A 22,209-nucleotide genomic window follows, 5' to 3' on the forward strand; every position below is an offset into this window, starting at 1 on the left:
TGTTTACCTCCATCTTCTTTATTTCTTTTTCTAAGATTTTGTCTTGTTCTTTTCTTTGGAACATACTCCGTTGTCTCACTTTGCCTCTCTGTTTCCACGTATTTGTTCTATTAAGTAGATCAGTTATATCTCCCAGTCTTGAAGAAGTGGCTTTATGCCATAGGTATCCTCTGGGGCCCAGTAGTGCCAACTCCTCTGGTCACCCAGGCCATGTGCCCTGGGGATGTCCCCTGCATGGGCTGCATGCACCCTCCTGTTATGACTGGCCTGCAGTTTATGTTAACTCACTGGTGTGCAAGGCAGTTCTCTGGTGCAGCTGGCTGTGGGCAGGGCAGCCTTCGGGTGCTGCTGTCTACAAAGTCCAGCTGTAGCTGTTGTGGGCACTAGGGCAGGGGCGCTCATGGGGAGCTCGAGTGCCAGACAAGGCAGCCCACTGGGTGTGGCGTGGCAAGAGGTCACTGGGGAAAGGTTCTGGTGCTGGCTGAGGCTGCCAGCCAGGTGTGGCAGAGTCAGGTATGTTTCTTAAATGAGTGATCTTCTCTACTTGTCCACATAAGGGCCATTTTAAGCCTGGGCTCTGGGTTGTTTTTAGGAAGATTTTGCTATTGTTGTAGATATTACCTCAGGTACTATAGTTGTTAGATATAAAATAAGCACATGTGCCAGAAGGTGGTACACTCGACTTGGAGTTTAAGATGCCCATTAGCTAAGGCTTTGGATTTCTCTGAGCCAATCTAAATACCTGAACGGGATGTACCACTGGGTTGGGGGTTGGTGTTTTACAATGTAGCTCATTGAATAGAAGTTGGTGGGTGACCACCTGTCCATCCAACCCATACCATGACCGGTTTATCCTATCACAGGAGTCTTCTTGAGGTGGCAAGCACTCTAAAATACTCGTGTCCACCAATTTTTCGGGCTATTTGGCTTCAAAGATCCTCATTAGCAATAGTTTTTATCTACACAAAAGACGACAAACACACACCTTAACATAACAGCAGGAACCATGAAATGTTTACTGCAGACTGGCCAAGAGAAGGCCATATGTACCACCAGCGATTCCCAGCATGGACTCAACCAGTAAACTCCAGTAAATGGGGATTATGGACTGGAAAGAGATTGCAAATAACTGGGGAACTGCAGATTGAACCAAGGGCTGGGGAGTTAGGTTCTGAATGGAACATTCTGCTGTCTCAAGGTGACCAGCTGAGCCCTGGACTAGAGAGCCAGTTAGACCAGGAGCTTAAGTCAGACCCTCAGCCCTCAGAAATGGCGAAAAGATCATGAACTCAAAAATGGATTTGCGATTATCACGCCTGTGGCTTTCATGGTCCCTAAATGCTGTCAGAAGTTTGCTTCAGCTCCTGGCACCTACTACCCAGTCTGTTAAAAATTTATTCAGTGATTCATGAATCACGCAGCAAGTTCTCTACAATAGAAGGGCACTCTGGAGAGGTGTAGAAAAGGAAAGGGTTTTTTTAAGGCAGAAAGGCAGCTAAAGGAAATTATTAACAAAGAATGCATCGTTTCATGCGTGATCACCCTCCTGAGGAGAACAGAAAGACCCATCGGGCAGATTACCTCCCTAGTACTAACCAAGTAATTTCAAGTTGACTGGTTAAATAAAGGTTACATTCCTGGAGGGTTGACACTCAACTGGGTTAGGGTAAGTATTAAGTCTAGGTTTGTTGATGTAGGGTTTAGCACAAGTGACTCCATTCTGGGCCTGCTGTCTCCTCTTTAACACCGCAAAGCAGACTTTGATTAGTAAGGCTGAAGACCATCTTAAGAGCACATTCTAACCTGATCTCCCTAGCTCCATCTCTCCACCCCATCTCTAGACTCTACTACTGGGATGGCTTTTCTAAAGAACAGCCTTGATTGTGTTACTTCCCTGCTTAAGAGCCTCCCGCTGCTTCCCACCACCTGCTGCTGTTTACAGAACAAGTGGGCAGCCTCCTGTCCATGCTGTTTTCTGTGTGGTTGCCACCCTTGTCTGAAAGCTGGATTTGGGGAAACCTTACTACCCCATGTTCTTCCTTCCAGTACTCCTGTTGTCCTTTTGATCCAGAACTTTTTACTTCTGTCGCCTTCCTCCTTTCACCATGTGTGAGCCTGTCTTCAGCGCTCCTACTTCAAATGCTGGTGCTTCTTTCCTTTCACTCCACGGATGTGCAGTGAAGACTAAATGAGTTCATTTACGTATGGTATCAACATTCTAACCAAGAAGAATTTTGAACCTGTTATAGTACTCAACGCATAAGCTGTGTTTAATTTTTGTCCTTGTATTAGCCTGTAAATTTCTTCAGATGAGTTAAGAATTCTTAGATATCGTTTATAGTTTCCATTCCTGACCTGCTTCTCAGAAGTAGTCTTGGGAAGTAACTACTAAATGCTCAAAGTATTTGACCATCACTTGGAAGGGCTCTGTAAATACCAAATATGATACTCAGAAGCCTTCATCTGCATTAGTTTTTGTCATTCTCTTTAGGTGCCGAATGCACAGTCCAACCAGCTTTGACTCCCGTGTCCCCTGAAGTAATAGAATAAAACTTTGTGATCCTTATCACATTCTGTATGCCTCACAGAAACCATTTTTGTTCTTCCTTCCAGAGAGGTGCCAGTAATCTGACGTGGCGGTCTGATGTCTTGGTGGAGTATCAAGGAGAAGGCCGTAATGTCACCGACCCAACATGTCCTTCCCTGAGTCCCGGAGTATCTGTGAGTTGGCTTAGATGGTTTTCTTACCAATAGCATAGCAAGGCATTGGTTCAGACATGTCAGGTACTAAAACCCCAAATCTGAGTCTTGCTCCTCTTTCACTTGACTTTGTCACTTGGCTGTGGAAATTAGTAGATGAAAAGTAAATTCAGTAGTCCTGAAAATGATGCTTCTGATCTATTGGCAGAATGTGCTCCTTGAATTCTTGCAGTTTTTATAACAAGTGCATGTATCTGCCCCTATTCTTAATTCTTCCCAATAGCAGTACCATTTTTTTTATTAGGGAAGCTATCTATCAGTGGCACTCAGTAGAGAAGTGGGGTTGCCACAGTTCTGTGTAACTGCCATCATAAGTGTCTTGTATTGGTGGCGGTCAGGCTGGTGATGGAGGTGGTAAGAGCACGTTGGCTTCACTTTGGAGAGTGGGAAATAGGAGAGTCAACTCTAGATAGAAGCCTAATACCAACGTGTAAGGATGTAGTGAAGAACCGACCAGAAGTTGGTAAGGAAAACATGAAAAAATAACTTACCTGCAACTGGTTCCACAAAGCTCATTTAGCCTTTTTATCCAAGTGTTTAGGGCGAGCGTTCTTTAATATACCATAGACACGACTCACAGGAGATTGATTCTGTCTCCTTACCATCTGTCCCACCCATTTTCCAGCCGCTCACTACGAAGAATTCTCGGCAGGAGATTAGCAGACAGGGATGGCAAGAGTACGAACAGAACTACCACCAACACATGTTCCTTAGGTTGGCCAAAAGAAACAAAGCCCCATATCTATTGATTTGCTTCTCCATGGAAGGTTGCCTGATTTCGGTCCAGTTGTAGGTCTGGCTTGAGCCAACTTGGTTGCCCCTGTAGGCCGGTGTTACGTATTAGAAGAACTGTTTTCGTTTAACTCTTTAAATCTCCCTACAGCAATGCTTCCCAGACTGTGTCTGTGAAGATGCTTACAATAACACCTATGCCTGTGTGAGGACCATGTCAACACAGTGGAATTTACAGTATTGTGAGTTTGACGACCAGGAGGTAAGAAGGTCCCCACTTCCCCCACCCCCTTGTGTCTCGTGCCAGTGCTTTGTTGGCTGGACCTGGTAGCAGAAGAGCAAGTCCAAGGATGTTCCCCGGGGAAGATAGGTTTCTTATCTGTACTTCCATTCAGGCTTCCTTCAGTGAAGAACATGGAATCCACCAGGCCATACTGCGCCTCTGTAACTGTGATCTTTCTGGATGGGATTCTCTCCACGCCTACCACCACCCAAACACCCTTTAAATGCACAGTCCACTTTTTCAGATTGTTGCATGTCTGGTCTGTTTGTTTCTCTGATAGTTTGGGGTCAGAGTAAGACACCTCGACTTCTGTGGAGCTGTAAGGAGTTTGGGACATTTCCTAGAAGGCTTACTGGCAGCCAGCTTGTTCAGAAACTTCTGTCCTCACAACAGCACAGTCCAGAGCTGCTCATTTAAATAGATGAGCAGTGGGGGGCAGGACCAGGAGTTTCCATCCTCATAAGAAGGTGGCTTTTAGGGGCACCTGGGTAGCTCAGTCAGTTAAGTGTCTGACTTTGGTCAGGTCACGACCTCGCAGTTTGTGGATTTGAGCCCCGCCAGCCTCAGGCTCTGTGCTGAGAGCCGGGACCTGCCTCAGATTCTGTGTCTCCCTCTCACTCTGCCTCTCCCCTGCTTGCACTCTCTTTCAAAATTAAAAATTAAAAAAAAAAAAAAAAAAAAAAAGGCAAGGTTGTTTTTAGCCAGCACAGATCAGTGTGGGTTGTCTGAGGATCTCCTGCCCTGCAGTCCCTTGTGCTTCCACACTCTATCTGCCTGTGCTCACCTGCCTCATCTGGCAACCCACATCTTGCCACGGGGAGCCGAGGCTCATTGTGTTTCTCAGAAATGGACTTGCTCACCATTTGTAGCTCCCGAGCGCTTTGAAAGAAGCTCTGTTGCCTATTGTCCAAAGCCCATTTTCTTGTTTCTCCTTCCCCCATGATGTTTACCTGTCATCTTCCTAGCCTATCACTTAACTCCACTTAGGAGAACACAGTACAGAGTGGGGGGGATGGTGATATTAAATAGAGCTAATGTTAGAAACAATAGGGTTAGATCCTTCCCCACTTGGGAAGACATCCAACACTGCTTTTAAAACAGGAAACTTTAGCATCTGTACAGCACGAGTGACTGTACTTTCATATCTGTTCTCATTTGAATCTTAACAGTTCTAAGGCAGAAACCTTCAAATGTCAACTCTCACTTCTATAACAATATTACTGTTAAGTCTAGTTTCTGAGACTCGCTCTTTGAGGGTCCTCCCTTCTGTTCTGCTTTTATTACATAAGGTCATAAATGTCCCCTCCTGCCTCTGCTTGAAGCCCCAGGGTGTGCCAGAGGCTCCTCTCCAGCATGGGCCACAGACCTGAAGCATTTTAACATAGTCTCATGTATACCCATGGGCTCTTTTAGGATCTTGAGACCAGAAAATGTTCTCCTGGGCGCTGCTCTTCCCTTCCCACTTAGAAATAATTCACACGAGGGGCACCTGGGTGGGTCGGTCAGTTAAGCGTCCAACTTCAGCTCAGGTCATGATCTCACTGTTTGAGAGCTCACTTTTCAGTGAGTTCAGGCCCCCTCATCGGGCTCTGCGCTCACAGCTCAGAGCCTGGAGCCTGCTTCGGATTCTGTATGTTCCTCTGTCTCTGCCCCTCCCCCACTCACGCTCGCTCGCTCTCTCTCTCTGAAAAGTAAACATTTTTTAAAAAACTCCCATGAGGAATATTTCAAATATAATGCTTGCTCTTCTCTTTCCTCCATCTTCATTCTTGTAGGTGTTTGTGGAAGTCTACAACCTGACTGCAGACCCCGACCAAATCACGAACATTGCTAAAAGTATAGACCCAGAGCTTTTGGGGAAAATGAACTACCGGCTAATGATGTTACAGTCCTGTTCTGGACCAACCTGTCGCACTCCAGGTGTTTTTGACCCGGGGTAAGTTCCCATTTTCTTCGATGGCTTTGTCAGGCTTTGTCAAGCTGTCCGTGGCAGTCGTGTGTGCTTGAAGGCAGAGGAAGCCTGAGGGGTCCTTTTGGCTTTGAGCTAAGCTGTGTTTCTTGTTCTTCTGCTTTGTAGTAGGAGTACTGTGTGTTAGTGCATTTGCCTGTTGTGCTGGGGAAATGAGCCCTTTGAAACTTCTGCTCTGTGGTGCCAGTAGCTACTTTAGCTGGAGGCCTAGCCCTACTCCCTGCCACATGGGGCTCTTCTTCCTCCCCTTCCTCCTGTGACTCTTTTCATGGTACCCACTTGATTGCACTGGTGACAGATGGAGTTTCTTTAAAGTGAGCTGACCACCTGCTACCTGTCTCCCTAGCGCCTCCAAGAGGTTATGCCTTCATTTCATTTCTCAGAAACCCTGATTTGAGGAACTTGAATGCTTGCCAGTAAACTTAGTAGGCTGAACACACAAAATAAATTAGAAGGTACAGACTTCAAATGTTTAAATATATAAGCCCACTGTAGTATATGAAGGCAGAAAAGGTTATCACCTACTAAGCGGGCTCTGTCCCTCCCACTCATTCCTCTGGAACAGTTACCCTTCACCAGTGACGTGGGGTCTCAGCACACCATGCATTTCAGCTGCATGTAGCAAGAAACCTGTCATTTTGGGTTTAAGATTATGAAATTTAAAGTTGAATTTTCACCAGGAAAGGATTATTTTAATTCTTACATTGATTGTAGGAGAAATGGGAGATTGATGTCCTAAGCTGATGGAAAGGAGTAATTTGAGTAGTAACTTAATTATTTAGCCAGCCTTCTGTGAAATATTTTCAGTACACATTAGAGAGTAATATATGTGAATGAGTAGAGACACTGGATAATAGACTTCTGATGAAAGAAATGTAATACTTTTGCTTCTAAATACGGTATACACACTTGTAAATTCTAAATCCATGTCGGTCAGGAGCTCTTCTGCAAGATAGTGAAATGCATCCTCACTTACACCAGTTCCTTGAAGCAGGAAGGAAGTTCAGTCTCTAAAGTAAAAGGCACAAGACTTTTAGTTGACACATGCTGATTTTGCAGTTTCCAACAACTGTGCTCAGAATGTTTTATCAAATCAAATTAGATGTCTAGGGGCACCTGGCTGGCTTAGGAGGTAGAGCATGTAACTCTTCATCTTGGGGTCGTGAGTTCAAGCCCCATGTTGGGTATAGAGATTACCGGGGGAAAAAAAAAAAAAGTAAAATCTTGGTAAAAAATAACTTCAGATGTTTATAGCAGTCTCTGGATGACTTATGAACTTAGATGATGGATTTAATCTTTTAATGTTTATTTTTGAGAGCGAGCACAAGTGGGAGGTGGGCAAAGAGAGAGGGAGACACAGGATCTGAAGCAGGCTCCTGGCTCTGAGCTGTCAGCACAGAGCCCCACATGGGGCTCCAACCCACGAACCATGAGATCATGACCCGAGCCGAACTCGGATGCTTAACCGACTGAACCACCCAGGTGTCCCATCCTCTATTTAAATCTTGAATGGAGAGTCAGGACTTAACACCTCTTGAAGTACGGTGTTTGGCCAAACAGTCCCTGACCGTGCTGCTTCTGGAGCGTGGACCTGCTGTGCTGGCAGCCGGTTGGCCAATATGGCAGATTCCTTCGGTCTTCTGAGCATCAGCCCTTAAGTGTTAGGACTTAACCATAGAATTTCCATATAGTCTTTAGAGCCCAGAGGTAAATGTGCCCAAGGGTCACCCTGTTAGGACTGATAGGCAAGATCTGACTCCCAGGCAGGCTTTGTTTTGTAACTATAATTTAATTGTCTTGTTCATATTCTAAGAAGCTTATAACCAAGACTCTAGATGCTGGCTTTACTACTGTCAGCCCCAGCTATTTAAACTTTTTAAATTCCTTATCAATAGCATATTCCTTCCCACCAAACATTTAGGCTTATACACTCTCTGAAAATGGAGGTCAGCAGACTAGGTCCTCAGGCCCAATCCAGCCACCACCCTTTGCAAATAGCCACATTCGTTTACATACAGCAACAGAGTTGAGACATAGTTAGGACAGGGGCTGTATGGCCTGCCCTTGTTCTAAAATAATGCTAAGTAAGAATGAGTTTATCCTTAAAGATTGCAGGTAAAAGGAAAATATAACATTATTTCTAGCCTGCCTGTGTAAAATGTCTTTGCAAACTACCCTCTTCAGTTTTACCACCCAGGGGAAAGTAAATGCTGACTGGTAACGTGACACTGGGCCGACTGATATTATGTGCCAGACATATTACGTGAATTGAATTCCCTTACGATTTTATTGGTAGCTAGAGAGGTTAACGACTTACCTGAGTTCATAATGAGCCAGACGGAAACGTCTGTCTGAGGTGCACACCCGTGCTCTTGCCTGCTGGTCTTTGTGAACTGTGAGAGAAGGAAGGGCTCTGAAGCTGCTGGTCAGGCTCCGACAGGGGCTAGCCTCTGCCATTAGTTACTTTACACCTTAGGGAGTCCTCCTCCCCCTCAAAAACCAGCTCAAATCTTGTCTCCTCCTAATGCCTCTCAAGATTATTTTACATCATTTTGTGCTTGCTTGCTTGTGATGGGAATGCTCTTAATTAGTAAGTTCTTCTGTTTTGTACTACAGACTTTGCCACGAGATTCCTTTCTGGGGACTTAATTGTTCCTTTTATCTTCCTTCCTGCCATCCTTTCCACCGAACATTCTGAATGAGGAACATGGCGGCTAACTGGAGTTGATGTAACATCCTTTTTCTTTTTTTCCTCCTCAGATACAGGTTTGACCCTCGTCTCATGTTCAACAATCATGGCAGTGTCAGGACTCGAAGGTTTTCAAAACATCCTCTGTAGCGACCTCTGCAGTTGGGTCCCAGCACACCTCTGTCTGATGAAGTGATTGTAGTAGGTTTCTGTAGCTAGTCCTCAAGACCACGCCTTGAAGAGTTTCTGGACTGGCTCTAAGTCCTGTTTGAAAAAGCAACCCAATCAGCTGACTTCCTTGTGCAATGTGTTAAACTGTGAACTCCGCCCACACGTCAGGAATGGCTGTCCCTTCATTCACCTAATAACCAGTGCTCCTGAGGTCTTTGTCCTCACCCACACCCTTTCTGTCCTGGGGTCACAGTTCTTGATTATTCCCCATGTGGTCATAGTCTGAATTACTTGCTTGGGGGCAGAGGGGTGGTTTACAGCTTAACCACTTCACTATCAAAAATACCAACATCACATGGCTTGAAGAATAACCCTCAGAGCTGAATCATCAGAGCAAGAACAAGTACCGCCATTTTCAGATTAGTAGAAATACAGTGTGTATAATACCCATCACAATGTAATAAGGTCACAAGTTCAAAACCTGTCAGCCAAGCACGGTTCGTGTTGTTTTGGGTTTTTTGTTGTTGTTGCTTTTTATGCATTCTGGGCTGATGCTACACTTAAATAGAACAGTTTTTGGTACAGGCTAATAATTCGAGGTAGTTCTAAAAGTGAAAGCCGTGGACTTCCTGGTGGCTGCTAACCACATGGAGTACCAGTCAACAGAGGTATCAAGGGAATGTTTCTTCTCCTGATAATTACTCCTCTGAGATCCCAAAAACAAAATGGCTTAGGTATCCTATCCTAATATTTCTCAGTAGAGGAAAAGAACTTCCAAGGGTTGGTGAAGGTTGCATTTTCTGAGGGCCTTCTACAGACGGGGCTCTTGGGTGGACAGGTTGAAGGGCTACTGTTGGGATTTAGTAAGTGCCTGTCTAGCAGGGAGCCTGGGTTTCAATTTTGACTCTCTGCATTTTGTGGACATTGTGTTCATTTGTTACAGTTTTTACAAAGTTCCAATTGCTTTACCCTACCTTGTTCCCTTTTAGAGAAGTTCTTCTGGAGGGTTTGGAGTCTTGCATAATTTGAGCCGCATTCACTGTTCCCCCTGGCAAAGCCAGACCTTGTTGAGGTTTCCTGTATAGAACACCTACATTTGTATGTTTCTGGGCTCAAAGACCAATCCCGTTTCTACTGTTTTCTTCACAAGAAAGTTATCTGTGGTGGGACAGCAGGGGGAGGAGGAAGAGCTGTGGTTTATAACCTGTTCAACTCAGGCATTAGTGATTTTAGCTTTATGTAAGGTCTTAGGTTGAGCTTTAAGCACTTTGTAACACATGGCTGTAAACAACTTCTCTATCAACTCTAGAGAGCCATGTTGGGTTAATAGCCATTGGGTTTATTCCTTTACCTCATGCAATCCCAGTAACTGTGGTGGTATTTAGAGGTGAAAGAGGCAAGTGAAAGAACACCTCTGCTGTGAATGTTTTAGGGAAAGAAATTCTAAATATTTTGTAACTAAAAGCAAACTACACTGTTAAATATGGGTATTAGCTTTATTCTACACTTTGATTCTTAACATTAATCAGTCAACTTCTACCTTAATGAAAGTTGACCATAGTTATTCCCGAATAAAAAGGCACCAATACTTACCAGGTCTTATATTGTGATGTCCTGTTATTCAATTTTAGGTTGCTGGTTCCTGAGAGCAGGTAAAGTTGTAAGAGCAACACAAGTCAGCTGCCCATAGTGTCCCTGCCACACTGTTCTTACATTCAGCGATTTCTGTTTGGGTGGGGGGATCGGGTGCCCTCCCTGTGTACCTCTCCTATATGTGGTACACTTCCCACTAACCTTAGAGTGGCCTATAATTTCACTTTCTCTTAGACTGGCTTCATTCTGGATCTGTGCTAAAATCATCTTTTGTGAAGAGGCCTCAGTTTATATAGCCTAGCAGACAACAAAATGCACTGAACTTTTCAGAATGTATATGTACAAGGAACCCACTGCAAGAGGTTTGGCTTGTCTCTCTCTTAATCGTATGAATTTGAATTTTGATTATTTTCTCTTTTAAAGAAGGCCAGGTCTAGACTGGTTGGTACCCTTCAGAGTAGAAAACTAACCCTTAGGAGGGATCCAAGGCCATAGGAATGAATCAAGATTCTGCCTTACAGAATTTCCTATTACAGAGGTCTCCCTCAAATACAAAGTGGGGAACCCCTTTTTGAGTATCTCTGAATTTGACCAGTGGTACTGTTACAAAGTACGTTTTTAATTCACGATACTAAGGTTTTTGTACAAAATCGTAACAGTAGCCATGGAAGTCATAGCCTCATCTGTGAGAAACATTCTTAAATTTATTTTTACCATCTAAATTAAATATTAGTGCTTTAAAGCACTAAAGAAGGATTTCTCCAGGGTCCTTATTAAGAGGAAGCAAAGGGTACTTCTGATCCACCAGTGACCTAGGTGGGAATATTTGGGTTTTCCACTTACACCACCACTTGGGTTCCACACTGAGTGTTGTGAATTCCTGCGTTTGCATCTTCTGTTCCCAGAAGTTATTCTGCCGTGGCTTTGTGTCATCTCGAGTCACCTGACTTAGAAAGTGCCCTTCCAAAGACCCTGTTCACTGCTGCACTTTTCAATGAATTAAAATTTATTTCTGTTCTAGTGGGAAATGTGTCCTTTGTTTTAGTCCACAAGTAATTTTGACAAGAGTTTTTTTTCTTTGTCATGCTGGTTAATTTTGTCATCACTCACCTAGGACTGGAGAATGAGCCGTTTCCTCTCTAGGTGCTGTAGTCTCTACCTCGAAAGCTCTTTTACATGTGATCTGCTGACCAGTATCCCTGAATGAGCACCCCTAAATGAAAAAAATAAGTCTTTGTGCATTTACGGCTTTGCAGGAAAAAAAAAATCTTGGCAGGCTTTAAATTAGATAAAACTAAGCTTAATTTCCAGGGTGCTTTCCCTTGATGTCCAGTCATGTGATCCACTGCCCTAAACAAAGAAGGACTTTATTTTTTTTTTTACATTTATTTTTGACAGAGACAGAGCATTCGTCGGGGAGGGACAGAGAGAGGGAGACACAGAATCCAAAGCAAGCTGCAGGCTCCAGCCTCTGAGCTATCAGCACAGAGCCCCACGAGAGTCTCAAACTCACAAACCGTGAGCTCATGACCTGAGCCAAGTCAGATGCTTAATTGTGCCACCCAGGCGCCCCATTAAGGACTTTATACAGGTGTTGACAAACATTCACTTAAAGGGAGGTCTCTGTCATAACTACTTAACCACTGCTGTAACACAAAAAAGTAACTACTCAATACTTAAATGTATGAGTGACTCTGTTCTGAGAAAATTTTACTTCCCAAAACCGGCCAGGATTTGCCAACCCCAGACCTAGTAGGTTGCCTCCTATCTTACAAATCATAAAAACCTGGGGCACCTGGGTGGCTCAGTTGGTGGAGCCTCTGACTCGATTTCAGCTCAGGTCATGATCTCACGGTTCGTGACATCAAGCCCCGTGTTGAGCTCTGTGCTGACGGCACAGAGCCTATTTGGTGTTCTCTCTCTGCCCCTCCCCCATTTGTGCATGTGCTTTCAAACATTTTTTAAAAATTATGAAAACCAAGTAGAAGAGATGTTAGAGGACATCCGTAAACTTGCCAGATCACTATACAGAAAGTAATTTGAAGGGCACCTGGCTGGTTCAGTTGACAGAGTATGCAACTCTTGATCTCAGGGTTGTATGAGCCCCATGTTGGATGTAGCAATTACTAAAAATCTTAAAAAAAAAAATGTCCAAATAAAAGTGTATTTCTATATGCTTTCCTAATGCTTGGCTAAATTATAAAAATGTAATTTGTATCAAAAGGTGAGGCCAACAAAAAAGAAAACATTTATTTGTACAAAGTAAGGCTAAGTACAGACTATACCAGATCATTTTTCTACCTTATCTCACCTCCCAAGGAGACTACCCTGCCCTGTAGAACCAAACTCCCTACAGAATTCATCTTTGTTTCATTTTCTTCCTCCATTAGCAATGGGCTTGAAAGGCTGGTCACGGGTGTACCTTTAAGTCTGCTGTGGGCTGGGTGGCTCAGTCGGTTGAGCGGCCGACTTCAGCTCAGGTCACGATCTCGCGGTCCGTGAGTTCGAGCCCCGCGTCAGGCTCTGTGCTGACCGCTCAGAGCCCGGAGCCTGTTTCAGATTCTGTGTCTCCCTCTCTCTCTGCCCCTCCCCTGTTCATGCTCTGTCTCTCTCTGTCTCAAAAATAAATAAACGTTAAAAAAAAAAAATTAAAAAAAAAAAAAATAAGTCGTCTGTGGGAACAGCAGACTCAGAGAACCCAAAGGCCCCAAGCTAAGGCCCCTACAGAAGGGCTAGGAATTACCACAGAAGAGCTTTAGATGTGGGACATGGGTGCCTGCTTCTCGACTAGCATAGAGCACAAGCATTCTAACACTTCATCTTTCAGAGGAAACTTCCATGACCACCGTCTGCCCAGGAGAACCGAGGTCCACAAATATTCCCATAACCTGCAAGTCTGACTGATGCTGACAGGATAGATACAAAGGATGCTTATAATTAGTACTTATCGTAATAAAGCACATCTGCAGAATAAGTTTTTTTCCTTCAGCTGAATTTATCCAAGGTCACATAGCTAATTAAAGAATCAGGATTTCAAAGAAGTTCTGGCTTCAAAGCCAACTTGGCTGTCTCTGATCTAAGAAGGATTTTTCCCTCCTCCATTTTACATCTGAGTGCCTACTCGCTGCCTGGTAGTGAGCTTGGTTATGAAGTGGAATTATTCTATTCCTGAATATTCTATGTCCTATTCTAGGACAGTATATAGATTGGCAAAAGTAAATATATAGTAAATGTAGATTAATTTCATAAAGCTAGTGTAAGGTTAAAAGGCAAAGGTAGTAAAAAAAAAAAAAAATAGTACAATTAAGGGATGCACCAAAATAAAATGTGACCTCAAAAACATTAAAAAGTTGGGGGGGGGGGGGTGGGCAAAAACGTGTTCAACCTATCAATTTAAAATAGACTGGTATAAGTTCTTTATAAGCCTCATGGTAACCACAAGGCAAAAACCAAAAGTATGTACACATCCCACTACAGAAAGTCATCAAACCACCAAGGAGGAAAGCAAAAAGAAACAGCTATAAAACAGCCAGAAAATAATTAACAAATGATAATAAAGATAAAAAAGAGTTTAATAGCAGTAAGTACATACCTACCAATAACTACTTTAAATATGAACTAAATTCTCCATTCACAAGACACAGAACAGCTAAGTGGATTTAAAGAACAAAACGGATGCCTGGGTGGCTCAGTTAACATGACTTTGGCTCAGGTCATGACCTCACAGATCATGGGTTTGAGCCCCGTTTCAGGCTCTGGGCTGCCAGAGCCTGGAACCTGCTTCAGATTCTGTGTCTCCCAGTCCAACCCTCTTCCACTTGTGCTCTCTCAAATATAAACATTTAAACAATTAAAATTAAAAATAAAACACAAGATCCATCTACATGCTGCCTACAAGGGACTCACTTCAGCTGTAAGGATACAGACAGACTGAAAGTGAATGGATGAAAAAAGATGCTCCATACAAACACAACCAAAAGTGCCCGGTTTGGGGCTCCGTGCTGAGCATGGCACCTGCTTGGGATTCTCCCTCTCCCTCCCTCTCTCTCTCTCTTTCTCCCCCCAACTCCCCTACCCAAACTCTAAAAAAGCAGGGGCAGCTATATGCATACTTTGTTTCCAAGTCTATTTTGTCTAATAAACAAAATAGGGCATTACATAATGATAAAAGGGTCAAGCCAACAAGAGGATGTGTTTCTAAACATTTCTACAACATTTATGCACCCAACATAGAAGCATCTAAATACATAAAGCAAATAACAGACTGCAAAAAAGAGGAAACTTGTCCCTGATACCTGTATTTACAGGGAAACGAGTTTCAGACTAAGACAAGGAGGTGTCGCTACTGTGCAGGTGGTTTCTTAATCCCATCCCACAGCATGGCTTTTGGAAAAGAAGTCAAAACGGAGCTCCTCTCTTCACACCTCACGTAGCTATTGCAGAATGGCTGTGGTAAGCCAGCAGCCAAGATGGTTCCTAACGACCTTGTGTGGTATCTTTCCACGACGCATTGGGGTTGGCCCACGTGACCAGCAGGATGGGAGATGGGACGTACGTGACACTGTGTGACTTCAGGACCTGGATCATAAAAGACGTGACCACTTCCCCTTGCCCTCCAGTGGTTCTGGAGGAAGCCTGCTGCCACATCATGAAGGCATCCAAGCAGTCCTATGGTTAGGTCTGTGTGGAGAGGATCTAAAGCCTTCTGCAAATGCCCAGCCCCAGCTTGCCAGCCAGCCATGTGAGGGAGCCATCTCAGAAGCCTGTCCTCCAGCCCCAGTCAAGACCCACCACTGACCTTGGCGGCAGTCATCCGAAGTGTGATCTGAAGAGACGCCCAAGCAAGAACCATCCAGCTAAGCTGCTCCCAAACTCCTGACGCACAGAAACCAGGTAACATAATAAGTGTTGAATGTTGTTTTAAGCTGATTTTGAAGTAATCTGTTGTGCAGCAATGTATGACTAATATAAGGACCAAAAAAGCTGGTTATCAAGACAGAAACTGAGGCAAGCCTTTTGCCAAAACCTATTCAAAACCTATTCAGCCCAGGCCCGGGGAAAGCTGTCTAGTGGTAGAGGTTCACCTTGTCTCCACAGCGGGAAAAAGTCTTACGTGTGTTACATACGTGAAGAACATAAACCAACACTGGCTCCCAGCTATCGTTCCAAAACCAAGTAGAAGTTTCTCTGTTGGAATGGTCGCTTAAATGTTCTCTCATGTTGTCAAAGACTTTAATGGATGCTCTTGGCTGGCGGGCTCCAGTCACAAATCCAATCCTCTCTCCAGCAGGTGTCCAGAACCTCCAGAAGCTGGCGTGGGAGAGAGCCCTGCACGGGGGCAGAGCGGCTCTCTCAGCTACAGCAGCAAGCCCACATTCCGACTTGATGCGGGAAGCGCCTGTTGTCAAAACCAGATCGGCACTCACCACTGCCTTGCTCATCCCAATGCTAGCAAAGTAGCTCAGAAGCAAAATGCATTCTCTTCCTGCTAAAGTCTCTGAGAGAGCAGCTCCTTCGCGTATTTTTCTTCCCCTGTCCCCCCATCTCCTAGCACCTCCCAGATTAGGTGAGCCCTAACTTCACTGGGCCTGAGATCAACATGACAGCCTGGATTCCTTTAAAAAACTTTGTCACCTAGCCGGGTAGCCTTCAGCCTTTGGCTATGCCTTTATGGATGCTCCCAGGGAAAATGAAGCCTGGGGTGTCAAGTCTGGTCCCCTATGCAGCACAGGAGAACAAAATCTGGGGGCCCCAGTCATCCCGCCCTGTTATTCCTGTAGTGCTGCCGGAGGCCCTAGCTAAGTTCAGCCAAGGGTGAACATTGCAGTTCTGCCTGCATACGAACACCTGCCTGTCTCAAAGCTGCCCAAGTGGCTGTTTCCAGACAAGACTATGAAATGTTGAGTCTTCCAAATGTTGTGCCCTGCAGCTGAGAGAGCTACAAAAAGTAAGCTGAAGATATGGTCCAGCCCCCAAGGAGAGTTGTATGGAAGGGGCGGGTGGAAGAGCATTCACATGTTTGACCACGCTGACCAGAAAGAAGGAGAGGCCCCAGAGTGCACCTGCATGTGGCTGTCTGGTCAGGGTGTCTCAGCATCACTCGCCCCACGGTGATGGTGACAGGTATCCCTCGTCTTAGCTGCTCTGAGCATTGTTGCTCTAACTTGTCAGGGAAGAAAGACAACATTCTGCCACTGTATCTACGGGGAGCACAAGGGGAAGTCAATGAATGTTGATTTCATGGTCTACCAATTGCCCTAGAATCTTGGGTAGTTTGCTTAGTTTTGCTTTAACTGTTATCTTTCCGAAGCAGGGGTTTCAAAAACAAAACAAAACAAATGTTTCTGCTTGGGAAAATGTCCCTTTTGGAAACAGCATCCTAGGTGACGTTTCTAGGTGAATTTTAGTGTCAATGCCATAGGTAAGCATCTTAGCCTAGTGGTAAAGCAGCTATTAACACCACTGCAGGACCAAGAACTTGGAAAAATAATACCACCTTATAGGACATTAGGCTTTATGGCCTAGAGACTACCTTCACAGTTACCATTGTATTTGGTCTTCACATCAGCCCTGGGGGTAAGGGGGCAAGGAGCAAACAGGTGACGCTCTACTTCATAGGGGAAAAAAAAAAAGAAAAAGAAAAAAGGTGTGATCCAAAGCAACTGCCACTGTAAATTTTAACTCTGCCCTTGCCAAATAGAATTATTTAATCCTAAAGTTCCTGTCTCAGAATAAAGGAAAAACAGCAAGACTGATGCTGACAGAACATGCTGCCGAAAGGACTTTAGAAACCAGCCCCCACCGTGTAGAAGACATTCATGTAAGTTACGGAATCTACGAGGCAACCCCTCCTCATCCTTAAGATCTCAGCTCTAACTCACTCTCACAAGGAGACCTTCTCCAGCCGTGTAAACACTCATAACAATCTGTACTTTACCATCATAACACTTACCAGTCTGTATTACACATGGACTCTGGTTTCCATGGAGGGGCCATGAGGTTATTTCTCATCATAATCCACCCAGTACCCAACATCTTCAGGGTGATCCATACAGGTACGTTGAATGAAAGAAATTAAAACAGGGGCACTTGGGTGGGCCAGTTAAGCATCCGTCTCTCGATTTCAGCTCAGGTCATGATCTCACTGTTCATGGGTTCGATCCCCCACATCGGGCTCTGTGCTGATAGCACGGAGCCTGCTTGGGATTCTCTCTCCCTCTCTCTGTACCTTCTCCACTTGGATGCACACATGCTCTCTCTCCCAAAATAAATAAATGAAACTTTAAAAAAAAAGAAGAAGAAATTGAAACACTTCATGTTCTATTCAAGTTTCTTTTTCTGCAAAGAACAGAATATATAAAGCGTTAAAAAAAAACAACAGGTAATTATAAGAATACAGATATCACAGAACCCAACAGTAAATCAGATTTTAAAAAATAAATAAGTCATTTTTCTTTTTGTAACTTGTTTTATTTTTTTAAGTAACCTCTACACCCAGTGTGGGGCTTGAACTCACAACCCCAAGATCAAGAGTCGCATGCTCCACTGACTGAGCCAGCCAGGTGCACCAGATTAACTCACTTCAAATATAATTACAATTAATTCCAAGCTGTTGACTGAGAAAGGAAAAAAAGGAGGGAGGAAGAGGAGGAAGAAGGAAGAATGGAAGAGAGGAAGGATGGGGAAGGGGGGCGGGTAGAAGGAATGGAGAGAAGGAAGCAACCATAATCATAATTCTCATTTTAATAAGCATAAACCCTACTGTACTTCCAATAATATGAAAGTAAGTTTAAATGTTAAAGTAGAAAATTACTGGGGAACTTGGGCGGCTCAGTTAAGTGCCCAACTCGATCTTGGTTCAGGTCGTGATCTCACGGTTCATGAGTTCGAGCCTCACATCAGGCCCTACCCTGACAGTGCAGAGCCTGCTTGGAATTCTCTCTCCCTCTGTCTCTGCTCCTCCCCCCCTCTACTCTCACTCTCAAAATAAATAAAGGAAAAAAAATTATTGGTCACATGCATAAAAGTTACATACTGCAGATAATTCCCAAGGAACCAATATGTTGGTAGCAGTAGTATCATCTGTACTTGTCATTTGGCAAGTATTTCAGAAACTAGGCAAAATTGTAGGCAAAATATGTAGAGCTCTTTTTTTTGCACACAATTTTTTTTATGTTTAGTTATTTTGAGAGACAAACAGCGTGAGTTGGAGAGGGACAGAGAGAGGGGGAGATAAAGAGAATCCCAAGCAAGATACACACCATCAGGGCAGAACCCAGTTCAGGGCTCAAACTCACAAACTGTGAGATCATGACCTGAGCTGAAGTCAAGAGGTGGACACAACCAACCAAGCTAGCCAGGTGCCCCACAAAAACAGCAATTTTTAAGGAAACATTTCAACACAAGAACCTAAAACATGAACATCTCGAGTAGATCTGTACAATCTGTAGTGATGTCACATTCGCCTCTTATTCCTGATATTGGTAACTTGCATCTTTCTTTTCCTGACCAGTCTGGTTAGGGGATATTAACTCTGCTGATGTTCTCAAAGAACTGGCTTTTGGTTTCATTGGTTTTCTGTTTTCTATTCCACTAATTACGACTCTTTAGTACTTCCTTTTTCCTGCTTACTTTGGGTTTACTTTCCTTCTTCTAGTTCTTAGGGTGGAAGCTGAGGTCTACTTGAGCCCTTTCATCTTTTCTAGGAGGAATTTAGTGCTAAAAATTTCGCCGTTTCCACTCTTGATCCCATTGTAGAAATGGGCACATTAGTACAGAGCTCACATAAACAAACATGGTTCTTTACTGGAGGCAGAGGGATAGCTGAAAAATCCCGGGTAGCTTCTGGATTTACTCTCCATCTCACAGAGACCACAGAGCCTCTCCTCTGCTTCCCTCTGCTCCGTTCTCCTGCTTTCTCTGCAGTCTCTCTCCCCTGCTGACACAAGGTCCATGAGGTCCGAGTACCCACTGCTGACTAACTAGAATCCCTGTGTTTACTTTAAGATTTTGAGAAAGTTTAATTGATCAACAGCCCGTATCAGAGGTCTAAGATCCAACTAGCCACAGTCAGGATCCCAGGGTCATACTGTATGTAAAACTGTCCTTTCCAGGGCTAGGGAAGGCCAGGTCAGGGAGCCTCCTCGCAGGCTAGCCATTACTCTCAATTTAAAATCAGTTTGTTTAAACACATGCCATGTGATTTCATGTCTGTGTGGAATCTAAAACACAAAATAAATGAACAAAAAAGCAGAAACAGACTCATAAATACAATGAACTGAAGGCTGCCAAGAGTGGAGGTGGACAGAGGATTGAGCAAAGTGAGTGAAGGGAGGCAGGAGACACAGGCTTCTAGGTATGAAATGAGTATGTCTGGGGAGAAGAGACAACATAAGGAATATAGTTCCTGGTATTACAATAGTATTGTACGGTGCTACATTTGTGGTGAGCATAGCACAACTATAGACTTGTTGAGTCACTATGTTGTACACCTGAAACTAACGTAACATTGTGCCAACTACACTAAGTGTTGTGTTTTTGGGGGGGCGCCTGGGTGGTTCAGTGGGTTAAGCGTCCAACTCTTGATTTTGGCTCAGGTCATGATCTTGAGTTCAAACCCAGCTTGGGATTTTCTCTCTCTCTCCCTCTCTCTAAATAATCATTTAAATAAATTAAAAAAAAAAAAACCCACAGAACATTTATCTGGAAGAAAGGCCATGGAACTTGGACTTTTCTTAAGGCCAACACCTGAGTTCCCCAATCACTGTGGCTGCCCTTGCATCCTTTGTTGATATGGCATTAGATGGTATGCCTGATTTTACCTAAAAATCATGGACTCTGAACATTTTTCTTGAGAGATTACACATGCAAGAAAAAAATATTTGAAAGGTTTGCCATTTTGAAAAGAATCTGAAGACCCCATTTATGTGTAGCTCAGAATCAAACATCTGAGTTTAAGCTGTTGCCTTCCAGCTGCCACAGTAATAATTCAAGGACTGTACTATATGTATGGTTTGATGCTCCAGAATTCCTAGAATTTAAGCAAATCTTAACTGCACTTGAAAATCAGAAAGCTCTGGAGAGCAAAGCCCCTTGAACTCCACTTCAGAGAAAAGGAAACACACAACAGGATTTCATTAATCTCTCTTGCCAGTAAAGGTGCCGAAAACAAGGGGAGGCTGCAAACACCCCCAATCTGTGCCACTATAGCCACATTCAAGGTAAGACTCATTTAGAAAGATTGAAAAGAACTACCCTGGTTAAAATAACTCCTTTCCAAAAACAAAGCCGAAACCCCAACTTCTTTTGAAGTTACAAAGAGCCCTGGTGTTCTGCTGTTTGTGTGCAAATGTTTAAAAATTCCAACCTTCACGGTTCTGTTTGGAGAGGAGCTTGTGGGGTTCAGCCGCTGCCAAGTGCGACCTCAGCCAAACAGGAGTCCTAAGTGTCTTTGCAAACCGTTATTTAAGATCAAAAGGGCCCGTCCTCTACCCTGCCATTCTCTCTCACCTTGTAGAATTATAGGGAAAGGTCTGCCAAAAAGCAAAATGAAACCAAAAAGCGCCACCCAGAAACCCCAAGCAAAACAAAAAACAACCCTGCAGGTGACATTTCACCTGAAGGCTGTTATTTAATGCTGCCCGCTCCCCTCCCCCTCCCCCATTTCCTCCCCTCACCCCTGTAAGGGGTGTTCCTCTGCACACTTGAACATGTGGTGATTCACACCACACAAGTGTGTGCTCTAAGGACTTTAAATAATACTTAGTGCCCTGGGTTCCTGTGGAGAGGCTCATCCATCCTTGATGGGGGAGTAAAGCTCCAGCCTTCTCCAAGGGGAACAGTGAATTCTCCCTGACGCTATTCTTCCGGTGGTTCCAGGGAATTGCCGTGCTAATTGCAGTGAGAACGCAGGCCTGGCTACCTGCCCTGTCAGTCTCCAGCACAACAGAACCTGCAAATGAAAACACAGGCAGACGGTTCACTCTAGGTAACTTGTAATCACTTCAATGGAATTGCTAAATGCCCAACAACAACAAAGGAGGATAAAGCACTCTGATCAAGGCCGTCCTTTCGTTTCCCACAAATCCCAGCTGTACCCAGACGCCTGGTAGCAGACGAACTGCCCGTTACAAGCAACATAAGAGGGTTTTCATTGGCAGTTGAACTGGAAGACCGCATGGAACTTACAGGAAGACCAGAGAGGCCGGGCAGCTCGGCTGCAGGGAGCCAGCTCTGCCACCCTCGGAGAGGCCATGGGGAAGTTGCGGGACCTCAGCGCATTTCCTCATCTGTAAAATGGGGGTGTTGATGGCACCTACCTCACGGAGGAGAAAATGAGTTAATACGTATTAAGGTTTTGGGATAATGCCTGGCACATCGTCAACACTTTGTCTGAATTTGCTATTATAGTATAGAGACTTTCCCTCTTCTTTTTTTTTTTTAGTTTTTTTAATGTTTATTTTTGAGAGAGAGAGAGAGCGAGCACGCACGTGCGAGTGCAACAGGGGAGGGGCAGAAGAGACATGGAGAATCCCAAGCAGGCTCTGCACCGTCAACACAGAGCCTGATGCAGGGGCTCAAACTCACGAACCATGAGATCATGACCTGAGCTGAAACCAAGAGGTAGATGCTTAACCGACTGAGCTACCCAGGCACCCCTCCCCCTTCTTTCAAACACAAAATGCAGTATTCACCGTTCTTGGGGATTTTTCAAAATAAGAAAATTTAAACAAGTTATCAATTGGTAACTAATTCTGAAAAGGGAAAAAAAAAAAAAAAAAAAGCGCCTACGGCAGGCAGCTAACTCCCTTTAAGTGATAAAAGTTCCAAAAAATTCCCCCTGCACCTTGGGTAGTAACCCAGGCTGAACTCCTAAATTCCTTTGGATGGTTCATCAAAACACACCTTTATCTGAAGCCATCATTTTGTTTTTATTTTAGAGAGAACGTGAGCAGGGGAGAGGGGCAGAGGGAGAAAGAATCTTAAGCAGGCTCAGCACAGAGCCCCACGCGG

The 22,209-nt window shown here is 44.2% G+C and overlaps 1 protein-coding gene and 1 long non-coding RNA gene across 2 annotated transcripts in view; one reads left to right on the plus strand and one right to left on the minus strand.

Annotated features, from left to right (window-relative positions):
* The window catches only part of GNS (glucosamine (N-acetyl)-6-sulfatase), a 55,685-nt gene extending 45,489 nt beyond the window's left edge, over positions 1-10,196 (plus strand). The window contains exons 11-14 of the mRNA XM_058742134.1: positions 2,614-2,721; positions 3,644-3,754; positions 5,551-5,711; positions 8,505-10,196. Of these exons, the coding sequence (XP_058598117.1) occupies positions 2,614-2,721; positions 3,644-3,754; positions 5,551-5,711; positions 8,505-8,583 (459 nt within the window). The 3' untranslated portion in view covers positions 8,584-10,196. The remainder of the gene's footprint in view (positions 1-2,613; positions 2,722-3,643; positions 3,755-5,550; positions 5,712-8,504) is intronic.
* LOC131519275 (uncharacterized) lies at positions 6,601-8,505 on the minus strand. The gene is made up of 2 exons (XR_009265571.1): positions 7,165-8,505; positions 6,601-7,124 (listed from the first exon to the last, which is right to left on the minus strand). It is a non-coding gene; the product is annotated as an uncharacterized LOC131519275 (long non-coding RNA).
* Positions 10,197-22,209: the final 12,013 nt, after the last annotated feature.

Source organism: Neofelis nebulosa, chromosome 8 (assembly GCF_028018385.1).
Source record: "Neofelis nebulosa isolate mNeoNeb1 chromosome 8, mNeoNeb1.pri, whole genome shotgun sequence".
Taxonomy (NCBI): domain Eukaryota; kingdom Metazoa; phylum Chordata; class Mammalia; order Carnivora; family Felidae; genus Neofelis; species Neofelis nebulosa.